This window comes from Lissotriton helveticus, chromosome 4_1 (genome assembly GCF_964261635.1).
Source record: "Lissotriton helveticus chromosome 4_1, aLisHel1.1, whole genome shotgun sequence".
Classification (NCBI taxonomy): domain Eukaryota; kingdom Metazoa; phylum Chordata; class Amphibia; order Caudata; family Salamandridae; genus Lissotriton; species Lissotriton helveticus.
The window spans coordinates 1,144,200,124-1,144,226,050 of NC_136063.1; the positions used below are offsets into that span (position 1 = coordinate 1,144,200,124).

Sequence of the window (25,927 nt, forward strand, 5' to 3'; positions counted from 1 at the left end):
AATATTGCAGATCACCCTTACCCAATTCTTACAGCATCAAAGTCGAATTTGAGCACCTCTTTAAGACAATGTGGGGAGTGAAATGTAAAATTTCACTTTATCCAGGCTTCTAAAAACTCATTTTATAAGGGCGCTCCTTATAGATAACTGACCCCCCACCCCTGGGATACCTAGGGGTGACCCTGGGGGTCCCTAATATGCAAAAACATGGTAGGTGTTTAATTTCTAAGGGCCCCTACCCCCAAAGTCGAGTTTGGGCACAATTTAAACTGACCTCAGGCTTCAGCACTGCACACATGCTGATGCAGAGAATCTGCTGGCCTCTAAACTGCCATGCCCCAGGATACTGGAGACTTCTAGGTAGTTTTAATCCCCTGCCCTATTACATACTAGGGGCTTAGGTGGTAGGTCATGCCAACTACAGGGGTACTCCACCATACTATAGTGTACCCTAGTGTATGTTGGGTGTCTTAACTGTGTTCTAATGTGTTCCTTTTAGCTTGGCACTGGCCCTGGTTAAACAGAGCCCAGGGTCAGTCAGAGTCCGTTACCACCAGTTCCAGTCAGCAAAAAGTTGGGGGGTGCCCAGGGCACAGGATGACTTTGCAACATTTATATAATGTCAACCAACAAGTGCGGGGGCGATACATTATTTTTCTATTAAATGCAATACTTTCTGGCATGAAAATCCCTGCATCGTGGAAGTTAACTTAGATTATCCCAATCTTCAAGAAGGGGGCCAGAGCAATCCTGGGAACTACAGGCCCATTAGCTTCATTGACCCTCTTCAAAAGATTTTGTGTAAAAAGATACTTGTTCACCTTCAGGAGTGGATCAAGGAAAATGATGTATTGTCTGACTTACACGCAGGTTTTAGCTGATCAGGTTTTCCAATTTATTTGCATTTTTTGAGAAAGTGGCAGTAATCAACAGGGGCAAACTATATGTTGCCTTTGCTGATTTAAGGGACGCTCTTGATTTTGTTCCTAGGGGTAAACTTTGGAGGCTCCTAGAAACAATGGGCATTCTTGCAAATTTACTGGATATCTTAGTGCGATTACACTTGGAAAACTTTGCCCAAGTAAAATGGGGGATGATGGGCAATTGACTGAGCCCAGTAGGGTCAACAATGTAGTTAGGCAGCGGTGTATCCTTGCCTCCACTTGGTTTTCCGTGTATATTAATAGGGTGGTGGATTATCTGAATAGTGATGGGTGGGATGCCCCTAAAGTTGGAGGGTGCCTGCCCTCCTGTTTGCGGCTGTAGGAAAGTAGAATCTGCTTCTTCTGACTAGCCTGACTGGGATCCTGATGATCAGGATCCCAGTCCATCTGCTTTCTCCTAAAACTATTCTGTATGCACTTACGTACACCCCAGATTGGATACTGGGGTACCCTTGTCAGTCCCTAGTATATGGTACCCATGTACTCAGGGCATAGTTACCCCAGAGGTCTCCCCTGGGCTGAGCATGTATTATGGCACCCCTGACAGATCATTCAAATTGGAACTACAGGCCTGCCATTGCAGCCTGGCTAAGTTAATACACGCACCACATACAAAAGATATAGGTGTACCATATCTAAGGGTCACTGCACCTAGAACAAAGCACCCTGCCCACAGGATTGTATTGCCCGCTATAGGGGTGACTTGTAGGTTTTAAGTGAGAGCGTGCCCCTGCATGAGCAGGACACCCCTGCAGCCTACGGAGTCCATTCTCCCTGATTGTCAGTGAAGCAACCATGTACTAATGTAGAGGGGCATTACCTGAAAGCATGATGACCATCTCAAAATCAGCTGCAATGAACCCTATCATGTTTGGTGTCGAACATGTTGGAATCATACCCCACACTGTTACCGGTGTTGGAGTTATGATTCCACTCACCGGGAGAGGCCTCCATTAGGCTCTCAGTGTTCCGGGTACTAGCCTTCTAGTCTCAGACAGCACAAAATGGTTGCTGCCTACCAGGCACACATTTCTGCCCTCCTGCGGCTGAGCAAAGCTCGAGCAGGGGATGGCAGGACAATAGGCATCCTGTCACAGGGAGTTGTGACCACCTCCCAGACAGGATTTAGTGTATTAGGGCTGGGTGGGTGCACTTGCAGGCACCTGAAAGTCTGCATGAGGGGCACATTTGGTGTCCCTTTGCATAGACCAGTTCAAACTAGTCCTAGGAACTGTTGGCTCCCGCTCTGGTGCGAAACTGGAGGAGGACATGGGAGTGACCTCCCCCCTGTCCAGACCCTACCCTGGGAGGGTCCCCTGAATCTTCCCAACCCACTCCTTAGAGAACTTAAGGGGTTACCTGGCTGTAGGTTCTTGGATTCATCGCGGAAAAGATTCAGAACTGAAACCACTGCACTTTGACTGTCTGGGCACTCTGGACTTCACTGGACGTAGTTTGGGCCTGACTTCCTATCCCTTTCAGTCTGCTGCCTCGTCTGTGCATGTGAACCATACAGGATCCGTGTAGGGCCTGTGGAGCATCCACGACACCTGAAGATAATCTCCTTTGGAGTGAAGGAGTCACTTCCATGCATTCACAGGCACTGCAACACTGCTGACCTGTCTGCTGATCCCGAGCTCCTACGGACTCCGAAGGGTTCAACAATAAAGGAGGTGGATTTCTACTCCCTTGAGGTCCGAGTTGTCCTCTCACCCAGTTTGAAACGATGTTGACGCCTTTGTGGCCCTAATTCATGAAGGACGCATTATTTTGTTTTTGTTGCTCTTTTTGTATATATAATGTTTGTTTGTTAGCCACTTGTTTGGCCTGTGAATTATTTGTTCTTGTTTTTGCCAACGTTTCCCTTGAGCGTTATTGGCCTTAAGAAATTATAACTTCAATAAATTATAATTGTTTTTTGAAAACTGCTTTTGTGTATGTATAGGCTTCTTTTTCTTAATTCTCTTTTCATTCTATGTATGTGATTTTTATGTTTTCACCTGAACCAATTGTTAGGTGTCATACTCACCCAGTTTTAGGCCAGAATCCCTTGTGGGGCTGCAATACCGAACCCCTTTGCACTGCGTACTTTTGCAAGTGCAAATGCATGTTGGCAATTCTGCAGCAAGTGCATTGGGCTCCAAGTAGCCCCAACCTCTGGCAACTTGTCCTGCAAAGATCTTCAATCACTTCGCACCTTGCGCTCCATGGCCTGTTGTTTTGTAAAGCTGCACGAGGTCATCCTGTGACTCCAGTGTCTTTAACCTGTGGGTCCTGTGAAGGGTCATCATCTTTGGGCTCCTCCAATTGCCCTGGGCGTGCCCTGACTCCCCTACCTGTGGTGAGTCTCCTGGACCTTGCTGGTCCTTTTACTGCAACTTCGTGACTTGCTGCATGGGATGCTTTTGCCAAGGCTTGTTGATGCTCCCACCGGACACCGACCCTTCAGCACTCGACCTCCTTTATGGGACAGCTCGTATTCGGCTCCTGGTCATCCTCAGCGTCACCTGGTCCCCACAGCTTCAGAGTCAAGGTCATCAACATCTATCCTGAAGCACCCCACATCAGTGGGTATTCGTCTAACGAGCCCCTAGTCACTCTCAAGTGACCCAGACTCTGTCCCATCTTCTTTCAGATACTCCTCATCAAGAATCCACTTTGGATTCTTACAGACATTTCCTCCTCTTTCAGCAGTGGCCCTTTCCTGAAGTCCTCCATTGGGTTCAACGGCTGTTTCCGACGCCACTTCATACATATGAACCCTGCTTCTCTGGGATAGGTCACTTGGGTACCATGGTATCCACGGGTGGGGTGGCTCTCCACCCTTCTGTCTTCCACTGGGTTTCCTCAAGGTCTACTGGGAAAGGTCCTTAATCTATAAAAATCTAACTGCAACCTGCACATAGACTTGGCCAGAGCACGCAGTCGTGTTCACATACTGCACACACTCTCCATTCGGTCCAAATAGCCAGCAGGTATTTGGCAATGGAAAAGACCACTACTCTACTTGTATCACCACTAATTAATCTAAAGTCTTCTATGTGCTTCCTAGCACCCATATTTATGAATAGGTGGACTATCCACTTTGCCCGTAAGCTAAAATAAAACGGGAAACAAAATAAAATGTGGGTCGATGTTTCAGGCACCCCTAAGCCTTATTCACTTCCGATTTGCTACACAACATTTTGGTTGGAAGGGTTCGCTGTCTAAATTGGAGATACAATTTTTGTGCAAGAGGACAACGAATTTCACCAATTGTTGGTTCATACCATGAGCAGGGTTTGATGCCCATAAATTCAAATGATAATGATTCCTTGCACCTAGTCATAATTTTCACGGCTATGAACTCCCAGTAATTTTTGTAACCCTTGCTCTGGGAACAGAGCACATCTCCTCTGGTGATGTCCAAAAGCTCTCCAGAGTCAGATTCCCTAAATGGGCTTTAATGAACCTCAACCAAGGAATCCTATTCAATTTATAATAACTCATCCCCTTTATATTTTATTACCTTCGTTATTTAGGGCCCGATTCACAAACTGCATTTTGTACTACTTAAAGTAGTGCTCAAGTACTACTTACTACAAAAACGAATTGAGGTCTCCACCTTTGCCTCCCTATCTTTTCTGCATGGAGATCTCTCCCAGAGTTGGAGTCTCTTGGGAGAATAACACATGAATTATGAGGCCATTGTAACTTGGAATCATCCCATCAGCGGCACACGCTGTTAAGAACTGGTGCATGTGAGACAATGAAAATGAATCAGTTGGCTGGCAAATGTTGCAGGAGGTCAAGGAAGCTGATTTCTTTGTAATGCTCATAAAAATACTGATTCCTCTAATCGAACGTATCTGTTGCATTTAAGTAACCATGACCTTCGTATGACTGAGACTTTGCTGCTGCTTCATTGTTCATTCGAGGCAACCAAATAACACTCTTGCGGTTGTGGAGAGCCGCTACTGCTCTTGTTTTTGGATTTCAACCAAAGAGGATGTGAAGAAACTGTGGAGAGGAAGATTATGTTTTAAGTTAAAAAATCTCGTCGCATCAGGGTCCTTTATGTCAAGGGCATACTGGCTCTGTTGTGCCACTGTGCTCCTTTAAGCAGGTGGAATAGGTGAAAACAGGGACAGTGTGCCCTATTATAAAAAATGCTGCTCTGATGGCAGTGAGGAAGACATGCCATCCTTAGGGATAATACATTAGTGAAAGGTGGACCAGATGTTTGAATTGGCCAATTCCCTTTTCATAGTGCAAGTGGCATTCCCGTCTGCTTTACAAAGGAGGACAAAAGGTACCCCTGAGGCAGTTGCGGTGGGTGACTGCACCTGCCGAGAGAGGGTATCTGGGGGGGTCCATGAGATTCTCTCTGGCCGATGAGGGATTCACCCACTGTGGCCGAGTCCTTAACCCACCGAGCCAAAGTGTTTTCCTCAGCTGCATTGGGATCACACCCCTGTGTAAATGATGGAATGCCCTGTTAGGATAGCAGTGATTCTATTTGTGTACCAGTGTTGTCTATTACAGAAGTAACCTCACAAGTATCTGCAGCCCTTCTGTAATACCAAAGTGCTCTGAGGGTGTAGAAATCAGGTGCACACACAAATTGCACCACCGGGGCGCTTTAGGTAACCAGGCCCTAAAATAGCTCTAAAAAAATGACACGGAAGCACAAAGGATACATTTCAAATGACTTTGCATTGTTGTGAAAGTACTTGTTGGGAGGGGGCCAAAATGTTTGCAGACTCTTTCCTTCCCGCACAACTAATCGCACATCGAGATTGAGCCAGGCTCACCCTTTCACTCAATACAGATTAAACTGAAATAAGGATGGAGGGAGATCAAAATTGGCAGGGAGGATGTCTGGGATTTCATACAATTCTTCAAACACATAAAGTCCTTCAGTTTTTCTGATGTTCCCAGTTCCTAACATATCTTACAGAAAATCTGCAGGAAGGTAGATGTTGAAAATATATATATATATATGAAGACCCTGACCCAGATATGCTCAGGGAGTGGGCGGAGTGCAATCTTGACTCCTCACGTCGTCTAGTGGAGATCCTAGTGCGATATGCGGAGAGTGATCGTGAAAAAACCCAAGCCAAAATTGAGGAACTTAACGCGGAGATAGAAGCTGCATGCGGAGAAGAAACAGCTGAATGTATCAAGTTGAGAGGCGAAATGATGGCGAGATTACAAAAGGAGGAAGAAACAATAAGGAAAAGAAAAACTTTCAAATTTCAAAGAGACAAGGCAGACTATGCTGAGGGGCGAATTTTTACATTTGCTAAAAAATATGCAGCGATCAAAGCCAGCAAAACCTTCAGACCTGCTGTTACTCCTGGTTCCTCCATGCCCAAAGCCAGGCCGGGATCGGCTCAATATGACAATACATCTGAATCTAATTTAAGCTCCAGTGTGAACAGCGATTCGGATTCCAATACCTCACAGGTGGAATCACAATTGGGGTTTACCAAGCTAACCCTGGGCCAGGAGCTGGAGTGTCTACAGCAAGACAGACGCAAGACTCTACGTCCCAGGACCCGGATGCCAACAGAAACAAAATCCGCAATGCCAAACGCTACCAACGCCGAAGAGCCAAGTCAAGGAAAAAATCTGCCAAAAAAGAAGAAACACAACAGGAGGTGGAACAAGAACTGAGTAATTTGTCGACTATATCAGGTACTGCTCTCTCTGTGCTGAATCTCACTGATATTGTTCTCTCTGAGTCTGAATTACGTATCTTATCAATGGGACTCACCTTTTGTCCTCCCAGTGATTTCAACTATGCTAACACCAGGATAGACTTATATAAATTTGTCCGTAAGTTGAAAACTTCAGAAACATTTTACAGGGAGTAAAACACGCACATTAACGGTACGAGCAGAGATGGACAACCAGGGGCTCCTGGTGCGTGATGCTCCGCTGTTGCAAGATATGGAGTCACTCAGATTGGAGCAATCAGTGTCACAAAGCATGCCGATACAAGCTAATACCAACTTAGGGGGTCTAACTTCCTTTAAACCACGCTCAACTTATACTCCTGTAATGTTATATGACAACATTGATATTTTTCATGAGGCGGCAGTCAAAGAAATCAAGGTGCTTTATTCTAAAATGCTCAGTACCAAACAACAGAAACACCTGCAAAATGACCAATATCAGAAACTAATTAAGAAGATTCAGCAAAATGACAACATCATTGTCAGGCAATCGGATAAAGGGGGCAATATCGTTTTATGGCCGAGACAACTATATTTGGAGGAAGCCCTCTCCCAACTGAGTAATTCTGAGTGCTATAGACATAGTGATGTTAGTTCAGTTAGAACAGCCCAGACAGATTTCTACTCATTATTGATGGGATGGAGGTCTTATGGTCTTATTAGCATGGACGAACTACAGTTTTTGAAAAATGACCATCCTATCATGCCGGTTTTATACCTGATCCCAAAAATTCATAAGAATCCAGCGAAGCCCCCGGGAAGACCTATGATTGCAGCATGTGGGGGATTACTGGAAAAAACAACAGTATATGTGGACTCTTTTTTACAAGAACATGTACAAAGTTTACTATCGTTTGTCCAGGATTCCAGTGATTTCCTCCGGAAAATCAAAGACATTGATTGGGATCCCAGTTGGTATTTAGTAGCGCTGGACGTTGCATCTTTGTACACCAGTATAGTCCACCAAGATGGCATGAGAGCCATTGAATTTTATTTGGGACACAGACCGGTTATGATGGTAGAACACAATCGCAAGCTCCTATCTATGATTGCTTTTTGTTTAAATCATAACTTTTTTATGTTTAACAATCGGTACTATCAGCAGGTCAGGGGTGTAGCCATGGGGGCCTGTTTCTCTCCCAGTTATTCCTGTTTGCAGATGGGCTACTGGGAGAGACAGGTCCTCTATGGTGAACACTCTGTCATTGCCACACGGTCAATTGTACGTTGGTATCGTTATATTGACGATGTGTTTTTTATTTGGAGGGGTAAACGCACAGAAGCAGAGCATTTTATTGAGACTCTCAATTGTAACAATTTTAATTTGGCGTTTACCTCAGATATCAGTCAGGAACAGGTACATTTCCTCGATATGACTATTGAGATTTGCCAGGGTAAGCTAGAGACTAGGTTGTACAGGAAGCCCACGGCAGGAAATACGGTACTCCACGCCAGCAGCCATCATCCCGCCCATCTTATACGCAGCATCCCCTATGGTGAGATGCTGCGTATAAGACGGCTGAGCAGCACAGACTTTCAGTGCCAATTGGCGCAGGAAGCCAGCAAAATCAGATTCCTTGCCAGAGGATATAAGCTGGGTCAGATTGATAAGGCTATATGTAAAGCTAATGCTTTGCCTCGCAATCAGACCCTGGAACGCAAAGTTAAACCTATACCCTCAGCCACTCAAGAACAATCAGTTAGACTGATTTGGGCCTATAATAGGCAACATGGCGCACTCAGAAAGATCATATCTAAGCATTGGGACTTAATCAAATGCGACCCTATTATAGGAGATAAAATTCCGGCCAAACCGTCAATCACTTTTAGGAAAGCATACTCTATGCAGGATGCCCTAGTTAAGTCCAGTCCTGAAGTGGTTACAAAGAAAAACTTGTTGGATAAAAGTAAAGGCTTTAGGAAATGTGCGAGCTGTAAAGCCTGTCTCCATGGGGTTAACAAATCGGAATATACAGTTCCCTTTGCTACAGCTGCACGCAAGATCAATAAACAATTGACTTGCAAAAGTGAATACGTGGTGTATGTGCTGGAGTGTCCCTGTAGCCTGCGGTATATTGGGAGTACCAAACTGCAGGTTCATAAAAAGGATACTCCAGCACATACGGGCCATTAACACCAATGACCCCGCGTATCCAGTGGCGCGCCATTTCAAAGAGTGCCATAACAACAATAGTGCTCTATTGAAATATTATGCCATAGATTCTGTAGGTCCATTAAGAAGAGGAGGTGATAGGGAGGGGACATTGAGAAAACTGGAGACAAAATATATTTTGGAGATGGACAGCAGATCTCCGGGTGGTCTTAACTCCACAGAGGATTTTTACACCTGCCTCTAAATCCCTCTGTCGGATCCTCTGAAATAGCGATTACATCATAGCTAGGACTCAATAACTTACTGCCTGTTTGTTTCAAAAATGGAAAATAGAGGAAAATAATACTGTGTACTGATGGGGCTATATACTGTTTTAAAATCATAGGCCCCAGTTCTGATATGCATTGTGGACAGAATAGTAATTTTTCATAGCCTAGGCTTAGGCTATGTGTTATATATAATGATTGACAGAAAAGAGGGAAAAAAAGGAAAAAAAAATATATCTAGATTCACTTATCACTTGTTCACTGTCATTAGTGTTGCAATATCACAAGTTCCATGAGTAAAATAGCCTATTCCATTTTACCAGGGTATTCAAGGGGGAAGCTGCGATAAAGTATTTAAACAGATATTATCTCCTCCCCGCAGTTGTTTGTAATGGTAATAATAGACTTGTATTATTGTGCAATATATTTATTTGATCAGGGAGTATTCTTTACTGTTATACTAATTGCATTTATGCAGTTGTATCTTTTTTAACATCTTGTTCTATCCAGTCTGTATATATTTATATGAATTGATTGTAAATATATTTATTGTTTATGATATTATATATTTTTATAAATGAAATTTAAATTTTTGGATTTTAAATTGAGGAATATATAAATTATTTAATGTGAATGCAATGATATGTCTGGATGAAACTGTTTACACCCTGTTTTTTGCACATATACAGCTATTTACAAGGGGATTATCCCGCAATCTTTGAAGTAGCTGTGCTATGAATTTTCTATGTCTATTACTTCTTGAGAATAGCATGTGACTTGTGGCAACCAATTACAACCTAAGCTCAATTGTACTTGCACTTTAAATTTTGCCTCCCCTCTCCATGCGTCATGTGACCAAGGCCTCTGTGTAGGCCGAAACGTTATGCCGAGGTGTGCCTTCCACTTGATTGAATAAATCACTGCTCACCTGCACCTGGGTCTCCGTCTCTTCTTCTGCGCCGCTGGTATCCGGATTTTGGGTTCTTGGCGAGAGAATGCTGAGATTGTGATTATATATATATATATATATATATATATATATATATATATATATATATATATATATATATATATATATATATATACATATATATATATATATATATATATATATATATATAAATTATTATATTTTTTGCACTTTTGTTCAGCGTGAGCTTTGCCAACATTTTTTACTAGATCATAAATGGTTGAGGGGTGTCTGGTTTGGGGCTCCACTGTTTGTAGAATAGGGTGATTGGAGGGACTGTTCTGTGGCTTGAATTAATTATTGTTACTGCATCGGGAACCTGATGCGGAGCGTGACGGATTACTCCAACAGTTGTTAGTAAAATACATGGATTGACAATCACAGACCCAGAGAAAAGAGGAGCCACTCACCTCTTAGCTCCCTACAGCGTTTGTCTGCCACACCACAATAACCTCCATTCCAGAACACACACACACACGCACTCACACATGCATCACCACACTTATGTTTGGCATCTGACCTGCCAAAACTCGTTTTAGATATTGTAAAAATAAATATACATATATGTTGCTGTCAAAGGGGATGACGTGGTTTCAGCATATACCCATGCCAATTATCTCTCACTTTTACACTTTTCAGGTTGTGAAGAAATGTTCCAGGTGTCAGATCATTTGCATTGATCAGCAGACTGGAGAAAAAAGCAATGAACTTTTGCAGGTGCTGGCTTCTTGCAAAGGTGGAAAGGTTAGTGTTGCCAGTTGGAAACGAAAATATATTTATGGTTTGTGTTCCCTCTATTCAAAGGGCTCTTGGGGTTATTGTAAGAATCACTGGATAGTAGAAGTGATATCATTTTCCTAATGACCCAGGAAGACATATAATGAAGTGACTTCACTTTACAAATGACCCCAGTGACTAGGAGAATGAATGAATGGAAACTTGCTAAAATACAATCTTGCTACAAGTGTAAAACTAGCAATTAACTAAAGAACGATTGATAAGAAATAACAGCTGAAAGATCACAGGGGTTCAGTCGCCAACCTGTGTCCCTGTGATATTCCTGCCATTGTTTACTGTGCCACAAAATGGCTAGTCCTCAGTTTCAGCTCCCTGATGGGTGGGTGGGGACAAACCAAAAATAGCGACTTCTCCTCTCGAGTGGATGTTAAACACACAGTAGTCGCCCATCTGAAAAATGAGAATCTTATACGTGCATGTATTGCTGGCAAAAACCTTGGGACCCGTGATCAGAATCTCACATCACATGCTTTGCACGCTACCTTTTGAATGGTCTGCTAGAGAAAACAGAGGGGCATATTATCAAGAATGGAGTTAAAATTATCACGCTTTAGCAGCGATAACGGGCTTCATAATACGCCCTTGTGAATTCCAATAGAAGCCCATGTTGACACCAGAACATGGGCTTCTATGGGAATTCACAAGGGCATATTATCAAGCCCCGTTATCTCTGCTTTAGCCGCAGTTTCCTGCCGCTAAAGCAGCGATAATTTTAATTCCATTTCTTGATAATATGCCCCAGAGTTCTGTTGTCTGGAACGTGTTATTGCCTACGGCATCTGAAGACTGTGTGCTGTGTTATACAATTTAAATAGAGGGGCTTTGGATCAGCCCTCTTCACCCATTAGTTTGTTTAGGCCAGCAACTGCTTGAAGAAACATATTAGAATTAAAATTTTGGTTCAGTTCAAAGTTGTATTTCAGTCTCACTGTTCACTTTAGGCTACTAGGTGTGTTTGCCTGCCTGAAGAGCACCCCCAGTTTCGGTGAAGGGTTGTGTAAATGCCAATGCCCCATTCAGGTAAAGTATTCTGATTTCCTTCTATCCTGTCGCTGTGGTTCAACCGCACTGCTCTGTCGGTGACATGTCACCCGGTTTTATGTGGTAGGAGCGGACTCAGTTTGGGATGGGTATTTTTTGCCAGCTCTGTGAAGGAGAAGTCCGCCTGATCTTCTCCTCCCTTGTCTTTTACAGATTAATTACTGAACACTATTTCAAAAGGGGCACACTACATTTAGTTACAATAGTATCCAACGTCACATGCTATTGTTTTATTAAAGTATTTGGTTGTATGCTTCAGATAGCAGGGCACGTTTACGTGTGCAGCAGAAAGACAAGACCATTGAAGCTTCCCATCAAATGATAGATTTGATAAAATAATCACTCACCATGGCAATTTGGTTATCTGCTCAGTGTGAGCTAAAGGATCACCACATCTAGCACGTAAGATAGTTTCATGCAATACCTTTGTCAGCCACAGTCACCTGGTTAAATGAGCTCACAGACACGATCACAACTCCATAAAATTGGAAACATGAAATGATGAATACGCAACATTACATAAGGGATCAGCAACAACATTCAGTTAGATAAGCAACAAACCAGGAACCTAGGGGCTAATGAGCAACAGAGATCCTTGGGTCTAGCAAAAGCACAAGATAGCTGAGAGGCCAGCAGCAGCACTGGGAGCTGAGGTCTGAGTAGCAGTACAGTGGACTCGATGACACCTGCCAAGTGACAGACTTCCTATATGATACTAAAAAAATATGTGCCATTGGCCACTGCATGCCCACTTTGTCCCTGCTATTGAGGGTACTGTGATTAGTACGGAAACCAAACTTCAGTGCAAAAACTTTGCTGCACCCTTGTTGGCAAAGTCATGCTTAGCCATGCCAATGAACTGGACACACTGTTACTTCCTTCTTAGGAAGCTACCTTTCATGGGTCCCTCAACGGCCTTCCTTTTTATAGGTGTGTTTTTTGGGTTGATCAAGGGTAGGAACATCTTTACGTATACATTAATGTTTGTCTATTGCATTACCCATTGCCCCAACTCTTGCTTTTCTGCCTTTCTAGATGAGGCAGATCTACCTTACTAGATGAGGCAGATCTGCCTCCCAGGACATACCAGTTTCCAAACAATCTACAAAAAAAGACACCACCCACCAGATTCCTCCTGTTTCTTTTCTGTCTCTTCTAGGCAGTTAGCCATCCAGTCACAGAGTGCAGGACACATCAGGCAATGTATCCTGTCATTTGCTGCTGGCAGGGTTCTGCTGGGGAGCTACTTACCTGATTGGTGTCCAGAGGGGGACATGGCGTTAGACTCTGCAGGACTGAGTTTTACCAGTGTTTCTCTCGGCCAGTCATGACAACGTCCAGTCAGTCCAATGTGCCTGGCACTGTGCTTCTTGGTTCAGGAAGTTGGTGGTGCCAGGGGAAACAGGATTGCATTTCCTGGCATGGTATGCTGCACACAATGCTGGGAGGCCAATCAGTTGCCCTATGAAGGAAGTGACCTGAATAGGGTCACCCGGTTCATTCGTGACCACCTCTCGACCTTCCAAACCAAATGAAGTGTCGGTCAGACAGTAGAGAATATAATCCTAAATTATTTATTATTATTGCGCTGCAGCAGAGCCCTGTATGACCAGTCTCCTGAGATGGCTTCTGAAGGACTGACTCCCCCCAACAGAACATCAGATATTATACATTTCCAATTCTCTAAGAACATGCCCAGGCAGGAAAATTCCAGTCCAGGCACTTGGCAAATAAAGGAGGCATAGAAGGATGCTATCTCTGCTCCAAGGTTACTCTGCCCATGCCCACCATTCTGGAAGGTGGGAACAAGCCTATCTAACAAGAAAGGAATGCCATAATAGAGAGTACATTCATTAGTGCAGCAAAACTCAGCCTTGAAGAAATACAATTCAAAGATGCATCGAGGTAGCTTTCTGCTGAGGCTAGGAGTATGAGGCTGAAGCTTAGTTTTGAACATGGAACAAAATGGCGACTACTAATAAAATGGTGCCACGAATGCTAACTTAATGCAGGACAGAGTGTGAGCAATAGGACAATAACATTTCAATTCTAACAGACCCTCCTTTTAGCATTCATTATTAAATTTTATTATTGCCATCAGGTAAGGGCCTTACAATTCTAAAGGAAGAAAAAACTGCTCGGGCACAGGCAGCATTTACTAACTTATTAGACTACCAACTAAAGCTGAAACCCTCTGCTATATATAATGAACATATTACAAGGCTAGATATACCATTAATATTAAAAAATCCCCATGGCAATGCACATCATATCCTGGATATATTGCATCATCATGGCCTTGTCCTTAAAGTCATGTTCCAAGTGTTTGGGATGAGGTGTCAACATTTGTGCACAGCAGGCACAACAGGCAGGAAGGCTGTGTATGCACAGACAACATGTTAAAAGGATACCAGCTATGGCAATCAGGAAGATAATAATTTTCCAGCCCCGGTTCGCGATTAGGCCCCAGAACCACCCAGTGGGAGACCATGTGCCATTCTCTTGGTGTATATCAGAGGCAAGCCCATGGAGCTTCTGTATAGCAGCATATACATTCGGAGCGTGGTCCGGTTTATATACACAGCAGCTACTTCCGATGACACAGCATGCCCACCCATATCAGCAAGGATGATGTCTAGCACCATCCTGTTTTGAAGGGCAATGAGTCTCGTAGCCTGGAGTTCAGCTGTACAATTAGTCAGGTTACCAGCTGTTGCAATCCTCACTCCTTCTACCACCCAAGTGGGTTTTGAATATTGAGACTATTGGACATTGGGCCCCAAAAGAGAACAATACCCTTCAGAGCATCCGTGAACTGCTGCAATGTGGTATCTGTCTGATCTATGTCTGCAGTGTCAATAACTTGTCTAACACGTAACAGATGAACACCCCTGCGTTGCAGCTGGTGGTTCCCATGGTAGTTAGATGGTGCTATATACAATGGGGGAAGGAGAAAGGAGAGGTAGCATAGTCTAGACCATCCTCGAGGAAAACAAACATAGGCTGGGACCTACAAAACAAAGTAAACATTGTGAGGGGGCAGCAGAGGTGGGCCATTTGCAGTGCTCAGTACAAGAGTGTAGCTGCAATTAATTACCCCAGCCCCTATTTCCCCTTTTCACTTAAAAAGAAACTCGCTGTCATATTAACCCCCGGCATTGCCACATCATGAGTAATATTGCGCATCTGAAATAATCTAAAATATTCAGTGCCATTAAAATCCCAAAAATCAGACATCTAATTTTGAATCATGTTACATTTTGTTCTCTTTCGTAAACATTCATGCAAGCTGTCAGAGACAAGGTATCCGGTGTCTCTTTTTCCCCTGGGGTAAACCCTTGATGTACACGTATATAGTCTAAGACTATTTTGTAGTCAGCTAACGTCATATTCATAGTATCAGAGTGAAAATGAGTATATACCATAGTGAAGAGCTGAAACCAGCCTTCACAACTCCTGAGGTAACAGAAAGGTATTGACAACAAAACGTCATTCTTGTGTGTCACAGAAGGGTGCAGACTGCAGATCCAGCAATTTGTGACGTTGGACGTACAATGGGCCTGGAGTAAAATTTGGAGGAACACATTATCTACATATGTCTTTTAGTGGTGACCCTTGTGAGGAGCCAGGGTGAAAAACATATGTTTGGGGGGGGCGGTGTTGTACCAATCAAAGAGTGGACAGGATATTTCTCGCCTAGAAACCACATCATTCCAAGTACTGCTAGTAGGGAAATCAGAACAATAATCAGGATAACCAATTTACCCTTTTTCGACTAACTCGGCTTACCAACACCATCCCTCTCCAAACGTGGTGCTGCAAAAGGCTGTTCTTCCTCAACAATTGGACGGCCACAGGGATACATAGTGATAAGAAAAAATGCATTGCAATGGTGGAAATAGTAGGATGGGAAAACAGTTTCCTGCGTCCTTCTGACCCTTGCTGGCAGACTCCTATAGTTCATCTACAGTGGGACGGCGCGATCGCAGCCCGTTGAAGAAATCCCACATTGTCCAGGATAGGGCACCCCCCTTTTCAGGAAGACACCCTCAGCTTATCCTGGTCAGTGTCTTTGACGATGCACCAATCTTCCTTTCCCTAAGCAATCGTTGGTACCACGGACAGGGTACATACTCCCTATTCTTCATCCATGCAGTCCATCCCTACTAATCTAATTTTTCATTTGGTGTACTGTCCCTCCGGTGAGGGGTGCAAATTGTACCTAGCCACTCCGGGCACAGAGTGGTCAGTGAACAGGGGCTCAAATTCAGAGGGGCCAAGAGACTGAGGCTCAAGCACTTGTGGGTCAGGAGGAGGAGGATCCTGGACAGGCCCTCACCTTTGGGGGGACCGCCTCATTCAATACTGCATCGTTCTCCTCTGTTTGCACTGACGTCAGTCAGGCATCCAAAAAAGGGATGAAGCGTGGCACTTTCTCGGTCTCATGGTCACCTATGCCATCGATCACCCACTGGTCATAGGGGAGAGGTAGCAGCACTTTGTGGCAATGATTCATGTGGATCCAGTTTTTCCGACCGGTCACTCTAACAGCACTCCTGGTGGCAAGAAGTACCTGCAGAGGCTTCTTCCAATGCGGCTCCTGGCTCCCCATCTATGGATTGCTGAACAAGGACAAAGTTGCCAGGTCAGATGGTATACCTGGGCTCTCTTTTTGCGGTGGCAACATCTCTTGTATCTGTTGATGAATATAACACAATTCTTTAGTCAATACTTAACGATAATCCACTGACAGAGGATACTTAATGTGCGAAAAGTGTTTTGGTCACAGGACGCCCCAAACATTTGCTGGGCGGCCTAACACAACCTCATTTGGGGATAATCCTGTCCTAGTGTGAGCTGTAGCTGTGGTTGACAGAAGAGCTAACGGTAAAGCACCTGGCCACTTCAATACTGTGCTTTCCTGAATTTTTTGCCAGTTTCAGTTTGAGAGTACCATTGTACTTCTCAACCAAGCCTGCTGACTGGGGGTGGTGTGCAGCATGAAACTTCTGTCTACTGTGTAACCCATCACACACCAACTGCATGACTTTTGAATTGAAGTGACTGCCATTGTCACTCCAAATCAAACAAGGCAAACCGAAGCGGGGAAAGAACCCCTTTAGGAGGGCTTTCGCCACCGCTAAGGCTTTATTCTCCTTAGTGGGGGATGCCTCAACCCATTTACTGATAGCGCAAACAACCACTAACACATATTTCAAATTGTTGACATGCTCCATCTCAATATAGTCCATCTGAAGGACCTCAAAAGGGAAAGAGTGGGGTGCAAAATTGCCAGGGGGTGTAGGAGTGCCTTTTCCAGGATTGTACATCATGCATACCCTACAATATTTAACCAAATGAGCAGCTATATTTGGGATGTTATTATTCTGCCACACGGGTCTAATAGTTAGCAAATACCCTTGGCGCTAATGCACAAGTTACTACTTGTGTAACGATTAGTTAGTGATAGATTCCTTACCTTAGAATATCCCCAGGCTTCAGACTGGATCTGAATTTTTTTTGCGTAGCAGTACCATTGCGCGTCGGTAGGCGTCGTCTGCGGCTCCACGTCCGTCGTCGGCGTCATGGGCGCCGTGATGACGTCGTCGGAGTACTTAGACGCCGCCTCCGCGTGCTGACGTCAGTTCTTAGACACAGCTTTTCCGCGCCAGAAGCGCTGAGCCATGTTAAAAACCAACACTGGTGCCATTGAAACTAGGGCCCTGAAAGGGGATAACCCTAACCCTATATATCGGTTCGCAGAACGGGGAGGATGGGTGGGTCGGTCGGTAAGGAATCTATCACTAACTAATGTCTCTTACAGATATATCGTTACACAAGTAGTAACTTGTGCATCTGAAAGAGACACGTTAGTGATAGATTACTTACCTTAGAATAGATACCCCAGCAATACCAACCCCGGTGGTGGGTCTGCGAACCAATAATCACACCAGAAAGTCCTGGAGGACAGAACGGCCAAAGAAGCCATCCCTCCGGACTTGGCTGTCGAGGCAGTAGTGTCTTGCAAACGTGTGCAGCGAGGCCCACGTAGCTGCCTGACAGATGTCTTGTAAAGGCACTCCCCGGCCCAGGGCAGTTGTAGTCGCCGTGGCTCGGGTGAAATGAGCCCGCAATCCAACAGGGGGCTCCTTTTTAGCCAAGGAGTAACATGCCTGGATGCACAAGATGATCCACCGGGAGATGGTCCGCTTGTGCACCGCTTTCCCCTTCTTAGCACCCACGTAACCAACAAAGAGTTGGTCATCCACCCGGAACTGGCGTGTGCGATCAACATAGAATGAGAGCGCACGTTTTGGGTCCAGACGGTGGAGCCGCTCTTCCTCTTTAGAGGGATGCGGTGGCGGAAAGAAGGTGGGCAAGGTGATAGACTGCCTGATGTGGAAGGCCTTGACAACCTTGGGCAGGAAAGATGGCTTAGTACGCAACACAACCTTGTACGGATGGACAGAAAGGAAAGGAGGAGTACAAGAAAGAGCCTGGAGCTCACTCACTCTCCTGGCAGAGGTGATGGCAACCAGGAAAGCAGTCTTCAAAGTAAGAAGGCGGTGAGGACAGTTGTGAAGTGGCTCAAAGGGAGCGCACATCAGAAACGTAAGAACAAGGTTCAAGTCCCACTGAGGCATCACAAACGGAACAGGAGGGAACGTGTGCGTGATGCCTTTAAGAAAACGATTTACAATAGGGGACTTGAACAAAGAAGGTTGATCAGGCAGCCTGAGAACGGCTGAAAGGGCAGAAAGGTAGCCCTTGATAGTGCCCAGAGCAGAGCCCTGCTGGGCAAGAGAAAGAAGGAAGAGAAGAACCTCAGAGAGAGAGGGGCAGCAAGAGGATCCACAGCCTTTGCTGTGCACCATGGCACAAATCTGTTCCACCTGCAGGCGTATACCGACTTCGTGGAGGGACGCCTGGCTGCCAGAATGACGTTACAGACTTCAGGAGGCAAGTCAAATGGCCTCAACTGTCGCCGCTCAATCTCCAAGCATGGAGGTGGAGACTGGACAGGTTCGGGTGGAGGACCGTCCCCTGCTGCTGCGACAGAAGGTCCTCCTGAAGAGGCAGGTGAACCGGGGATCGACTGACATGCTGAGTAGCTCTGGATACCAGTACCTTCATGCCCAGTCCGGAGCCACAAGGATGACTTGGGCCCGGTCGCGCTTGATCTTCTTCAGCACTCTGGGCTGAAGTGGTATAGGCGGAAAGGCGTACAACAGACCGCAACTCCACTCGCGACGTAAAGCGTCTCCGAGCGAGTGCCGCCTTGGAAATGCCAACGCGCAGAACTGATGACATTGTGCGTTCTCTTCTGTGGCGAATAGATATAACCAAGGCTCTCCCCACTGCTGAAAGAGGCCTTGCGCCAGGTCCGAGTTCAGACGCCATTCGTGATCCATCATGCACCGACGGCTGAGTTTGTCCTCCCTGGCTTTAGGAGAACCTGCCAAGTGTTGAACCAGGGACGTGTCCGTCACAACTACGTGCTCCGGTTGGGGAAGGGAGAGGGATCTGCCGCTGGCCCAATCGCGGTCTGAGAGCCACCACTGCAACTGTCTCGCAGTGCCCTCCGAGACCAGGACGTGGTCGGACAGGTTGCCCTGATGCTGGGCCCACTGAAGCTTCAGGTCCCACTGCAGAGCCCGCATCTGCCACCGGGGGTGATGCACCAGAAGGATGCAGGAGGCCATCATCCCCAGAAGCCACAGCGTCAACCTGACCGAGACTCGGGATAAAGGCTGAAAGATCGGAATCAGAGCCTGAATATCCCAAACCCGCTGCTCGGGAGGATACACCCGAAACTGCGCTGAGTCCAGAACCGCTCCGATGAAGAGGAGCTTCTGAGAGGGGCACAGGTGTGACTTCGGCACATTGAGGGAGAACCCCAGCTGGTGCAGGATGTCTGCCATTGTCTGGAGGTGGCTGACGACTGTTTGGGGTGAGCCCACCTTCAACAACCAGTCGTCGAGGTAGGGGAAGACTGAAACCCCTAACCTGCGCCGATGAGCTGCGACCACCGCCATCACCTTTGTGAACACCCGTGGGGCGCTGGTAAGGCCGAAGGGAAGCACGGTATACTGAAAGTGCTCGTGGCCAACCGTGAACCGCAGGTAGCGCCGGTGGGCCGGCAGGACGGGGATGTGGAAATAAGCGTCCTGCAAGTCCAACGCTACCATCCAGTCTCCTGGGTCCAGGGCAGCTAAGACCTGAGCCAGTTTCAGCATTTTGAACTTCTCCTTCCGGAGGGCGCCGTTGACGTTCCTTAGGTCCAAGATAGGGCGTAGGCCCCCTTTGCCCTTCTTGGGTACCAGAAAGTAGTGGGAGTAGCAACCACACCCTACTTCTGGCCCAGGAATGCGCTCGATGGCCCCCTTGGCCAAGAGGGCCGTAACTTCCTCCTTCAGAAGCCGCAAATGATCCCCCGATACTCGGTGGTACTGCGGTGGCATGGCCGGAGGGGTCGCCTCGAAGGGGAGGGAGTAGCCCCTTCAGATGATTTGCAGCACCCACCTGTCCGACGTGACAGTGCGCCAGTGGAGGAGGTGATGGCGAACCCTGCCCCCACTGGCGTCACATGAGCCTGAAAGCACGGACTAGGAGGGTTTTGAGGCGGATGCTGCGGGGGAAGGTGTGGTCTGACCTCGCCGTTGTCCCCGACCGCCACCGCGTTGGGTATTACCCTGCGGAGCGTGGCTGGCAGCACGTGTGGGTACACCCCTTCCGTGGCCGCGAAAGGAGTGAAAAGCAGCTGATTGCTGGCGCAGGGCCGAGAGGCGCAAGGACTTGGCCGTAGCCTTGGAGTCCTTAAAGCGCTCAAGCGCATGGTCTGCCTAGTCGCCACAAAGGCGACGGCCATCAAACGGCATGTCCATCAGTGTGTTTTGGACATCGGCCGAAAAGTTGGCGGACCTCAACCAGGCGTGACGTCTGACCACCACTGTCGTTGCCATCGCTCTACCTAGTGAGTCGATGGTATCCAGCCCACACCGGATAGAATATTTGGCTGCATCCCGGCCCTCCACAAGGGCTTGGCCGAGTTTGGCCCGTACCTCCAACGGACACTCTGGCAGCACTTCCGCAACCGTATCCCACAGAGAGTCGGTGTAGCGGCCCAAGAGGCAGGCGGTGTTGGAAGACCGCAGTCCCAGACCAAGGGAGGAGAAGATCTTTTTACCGTACTGTTCGTACCTCTTTGATTCCCTGTCCGGCGGAGCCGACGGGAATGCGGTCTGAAATTGGAGGCCTGGATGACCAGGCTCTCGGGGTGGGGTGGGTGGACAGGAAACATGGGTCGCCCGGAGCCGGGCGGTGGCGTCTGGCCACGTTCCTATCTACAGGCGAACCAGTAGCTTGGACCAAGTGCCCAAAAGAACGTCGGACAAGGCCTCGTTAAACGGCAGCAGAGGCTCGGCTGAGCATGACTGCGGCTTAAGGACCTCAGTGAGGAGGTTAGTCCTCACGGCTGCGATGGGGAGCTCAAGGCCCAAGGCCTTGGCCGCCCTCATCAACACCACACTATAGGTAGCCCCCTCCTCCGTAGCCACGGTAGGAGGTGAGACAAAGCCAGTGTCGGGCGAAGTGTCCAGACCACTGGCATCCCCAAGTTCACCTGTCCAGTCCTCCTGGGTCTGACATTCACGTGTCAGAGGGTCCTCAGACCCCTCCCAATACTCCTCATCACCCATCTCCTGATACTCAGGGTCAGAAAAGGATGGGCCGGTTCATGGAAAGTAAACTCTCCGAACGGTGTCTGAAGCGGCGCCCGGAACCGGGTCGAGAGAGGCATCGGGGACGGCGCCGCCCGAGGGTGGCGCCGGGGGTGACACCTGGGGGGTCGGCGCCGGGGAGGTCGTTAAGTCCACCGGGGGCGAGCCGGATCCGGAACCGGATCCAGTGGGGCCCTGCGGCGCTGGGCCCGAAGGTGCCGGCGGCGTCGGAGCCGAAGCACCCGACGGCGTCGGGGACCGAAGCCCCAGACCCGCTAGGCCCCCCAGACGGGTCCACTGGGCCCGGAGGTGCCGCGGAGCCGGCGCCGCGTTAGGCCCAGGGACCGGAGGGTATGAGGTAGGATGCGGCGCCTGCGACTCTGATGGAGCCGCGTGGGCGGTGTCACCAGAACCCCCGGCCGCGTCGCGCTAGCGTCGGGGGGGAGTCGGAAGAGTGATGACATCTCTTCGACTTCTTGTGCTTACCTGACGACTTCGACCCGGAGGAGTGATGTCGACTACCGGAGCTCCGATGGCTCCTCTCCCGCGAGCGGTCCCTCGACCTCCGTCCGGACCGGGACCGTTCTTGGCGCGGGGCCGACTGCCGGAGTTCGAGCCGCTTACGGGACCGCTCCCGCCTAGCCTTCGAAGTTAGGGCCCGACAGTCGGAGCAGGTCTTGTCGTCATGATCGACGCCGAGGCAGTGGAGACACTGACGGTGAGGGTCGGTGACCGACATCAGTCGGTCGCAATCCTCACAGGGCTTTAAACCTGGCATCCCTACCGGCACCGTTCGGAGTCGAAGTCTTCGAAATAGGATGATCAAAAGATCAAAAAAGTTTAGTCAAAAAGTGACTAAGGTACCACTTTTTCCAGATCTGCGCTGCTGGCGCGGAAAAAAGAAGAACTGACATCAGCACGCGGAGGTGGCGTCTAAGTACTCCGACGACGTCATCACGGCGCCCACGACGCCGACGACTGGCGCGGAGCCGCAGACGACGCCTACCGACGCGCAAGGGTACTGCTATGCAAAAAATTTCCGGAGCCAGTCTGACGCCTGGGGATATTCTAAGGTAAGGAATCTATCACTAACGTGTCTCTTTCAGATGTGAGCTGGCCCGTGCACCATAGTGACTACAGGGAGGCCATAGATATAGAAAAACAATGGTCCTAGACTTATTTTCAACCCGTCTGCTGAGGATATAAATTACCCTCTATGAGCCAGGGTCGAGACGTTGACACTCCCCCAGTGGGCCTGTACCTGATACTACCCCATCCCCGCCCATTCCACAGATGATATAATCTCTGTGCACCTCCAGAAAATTGGAAAACAACTGTTCGGAACTATCTATGAGGGACAGGCCTAGTTGTGAACTGGTGTCATTAGAAAACATAGCCGGTTTGCTTATGATACTAAAGTAAAAATTGTTTTGGTGAATTATATCCTGACTTGATCTCCCTTCTTTCATATCTGTTCTATTCACGAGCACACTTTCTCTTTCACACTCCTTTTGGAGCAACCTCTCATTTTAAACATTCAATATGGTGATCTGTTATAAAAGTAATTGAGATACAATAAACAGTCACTATTGGAGATATATTTTTGGTGCCATTGTGTCATTTGAGGGTGTACATTCTTGACAAATGATTGTGCATTAATAGCCAGATGCTGAAAATATACATATCTGATGTGGTTCTCGATAAATGAATGCTCTCTTAAATAAATTGTTCTCATACCTAAACTGGAGTTGAAAATAAGTCTAGGACCATTGTTTTTCTATATCAATTTCTACCCAGGTCCATGGTCAATTGTGGGTTACCCCATTATATCATAATGGTTTACAGGGATTTCCCCTCCCCACATCATCAGTTATTGCCTTGTGGGCACTGCACTTCACTATTGCTAACTTCTTGGGGAGTGTCAAAGCTGACAAAAGCCTGTGTACCAATGGGCCATTCTGGATCTCTAACCTGTGTGAAGTCAGGAATCCTCTCTCCTCCCAGAGCTGCCCGAAATTGTGGGCAACTCCAAAGGCGTACTGACTGTCATTGTAAATATTGACAGTCAGTCCCTCACTCAACTCACAAGATCGAAGAAGGGCAACTAACTCTGCAGCTTGGGCCAATTGATAGGGAACTTGTGATGTCTCGACTACTGTGTGTAGGGTAGTTATGGCATATGCCGCAGTTGTTGTGTCATCTGGTAATTTGAAACAAGAGCCATCGACATGTAGTTCCCCTTGGGGGTCAGATAAGAGAACATTAGTCAGGTCTGCCAGTCCCTTTGTGTCTTCCTTCAGTCCGAAAAACACAATTGTGTACGTCTATTTGCTCACTTTTGGAAGGGAGTGGTAGTAACGTGGCTTGGTTCAGGTTGGCACATCTTTTGATGGTGATGTGTGGCATGAAAAGGGTCAATTCATAGCCAGTCAGACGTGCAATTGTAAGGTGCTGCGTTTTTGTTCTAATAAAAAGTGTATCCTCAGCATGAGGTACCATAACTGTGAGATCGGTATCAAGGCGAGCCCTGCTGATTGTCGGATAGACAGCCACAGCCGCGACTGCTCTTTGACAGCTCGGGAGGGCTCTTGCGATGTTGTCAAACAGGGTAGAAAAATAAGCACCCGGACTCTGCTTACCGCCAAAGTGCTGTGTTGAGACAGAATGCGTGCAACTAGCCATCTCGTGTATGTACAACATAAACAGCTTAGCATAATCTGGAGTGCCAAGCACAGGCGCAGAGCAAAGCGCAACCTTTTATTGCTCGAAAGCTTGTTGACATTCGGGCACCCAGGGCAAGGGTTCATGCACATCTTTAGTTGTTAGCTGCAAAGCGGCTTTGTTAGTTATGAAAAGTTAGGAAGCCAGTGCTGATAATATGATGTAATGCCTATGAAAGCTCGCACATCCCGCTAAGTGTTAGGGAGAGTACTTTGACAATAGCACTAATGCATTCAGGCGACAGTCTCCTACCCTCCTTCAACAGTAGGTGACCTAGGTAGGTGACCTCCCGTTGACAATATTGGAATTTTGAAAGAGACACTTTATATCCATGATGAGCTAATTGCAGCAATAATGCAACTGTTGCATTTTTGCAACCTTCTTCAGTTTCAGAAGTGATTCAAAGGTCATCCACGTACTGCAGTAATACATTGACTGGGGAAAGTGTGAGGGAATCTAATTGGCCTTTTAAAGCTTGACTATATATGCTAGGACTCTCAGTATAGCCCTCAGGGGCTCGACAGAATCTAAAGCTTCTGCTGGCCAGGTTGAAGCTGAACAGGTGTCTGCTCTCTGGATGAATAGGAATACTAAAGAAAGCATTTTTCAAATCAATAACAGAAAAGAACTTTGCAGAGGAAGGAATCCTTGTCAGCAGGGCAGTGATATTGGGGATAACTGGGAACTGAGGGACCATGATCTTATTAACTTCATGCAAATCAATCACAGATCAACAGACATCAGGATGACCAGCAGAGGAATACGAGGGTGTCCTCTTAAGATTGGGAAGAATGGGGCTAAAACACACTTTCCCAGTCGTCTCATCAACAACCCTGGACTTGATCAAGTACTGTATAATCTGTAATACAGCTTGCTCCCCTGCTTGCGGTATTTTGTACTGAGGAATGCGTGGCAGAACAGGGTTGTCCTTGACCTAATAGAGGCTGGAGGTATTTGGAACAGCCCAACATCTGTATCGCCTGTAGCCCACAACGTAGGCGGCACATCTTTGAATTCAGCAGGGAGGGGTGCATCCTTGGACCAACACTGCTTGGTACTATCCATATGAGGACCATTGTCATATAGACACTTGCTAGGGAGCAATAAATCGAGGCGTGCAACTTCTTCAACAAATCCAATCCATCAAATTCTCACTGCAATTGGACATCAGTAAAAATGACGAATCAAAGGTAAAGATACCAACGGTCAGGGCAAGGGGCTTGGAAATGGGACTCACAACCAGTACAGCAGAAAAGCCTACCAAAACATTAGTTTGGCCAGACAGGGCTGCCCCGAGGACCAGTGAATGAGAAACAGAGCTGTTCATTGTGCCTGTATCCACCAAGAATTGCTTAGCCGAGCCCTGCATGCCAGTAGTAACATAAGGTCTGCGCTGATCTACAGGTATCTGAACCTGTCCCTCGCCTTGTCCCTGGCTGTCGTAACCATGAGATAACCCATTCACTTCATCCAAATCGTAGTCATCATGATAGTACTGTTGCCCCTCTTGCAGTCTGCTACAAGCATGTTTGCCAAGGTCCGTGCTCCTCTAATTGCTGTGCTCTACCTTCAGGGAATTTTTATTCAGCTCTATCTAGACGATTTGTTCATACATGCTTCATCAAGGGGCATGGC

The 25,927-nt window shown here is 47.0% G+C and overlaps 1 protein-coding gene across 1 annotated transcript in view; it reads left to right on the plus strand.

Moving 5' to 3' along the window:
• The window catches only part of LOC144829032 (molybdenum cofactor sulfurase-like), a 1,966,499-nt gene that overhangs the window by 1,869,125 nt on the left and 71,447 nt on the right, over window positions 1–25,927 (plus strand). Inside the window, exon 14 of the mRNA XM_078687750.1 lies at window positions 10,653–10,757. Coding sequence (XP_078543876.1) covers window positions 10,653–10,757 — 105 coding nt within the window. The remainder of the gene's footprint in view (window positions 1–10,652; window positions 10,758–25,927) is intronic.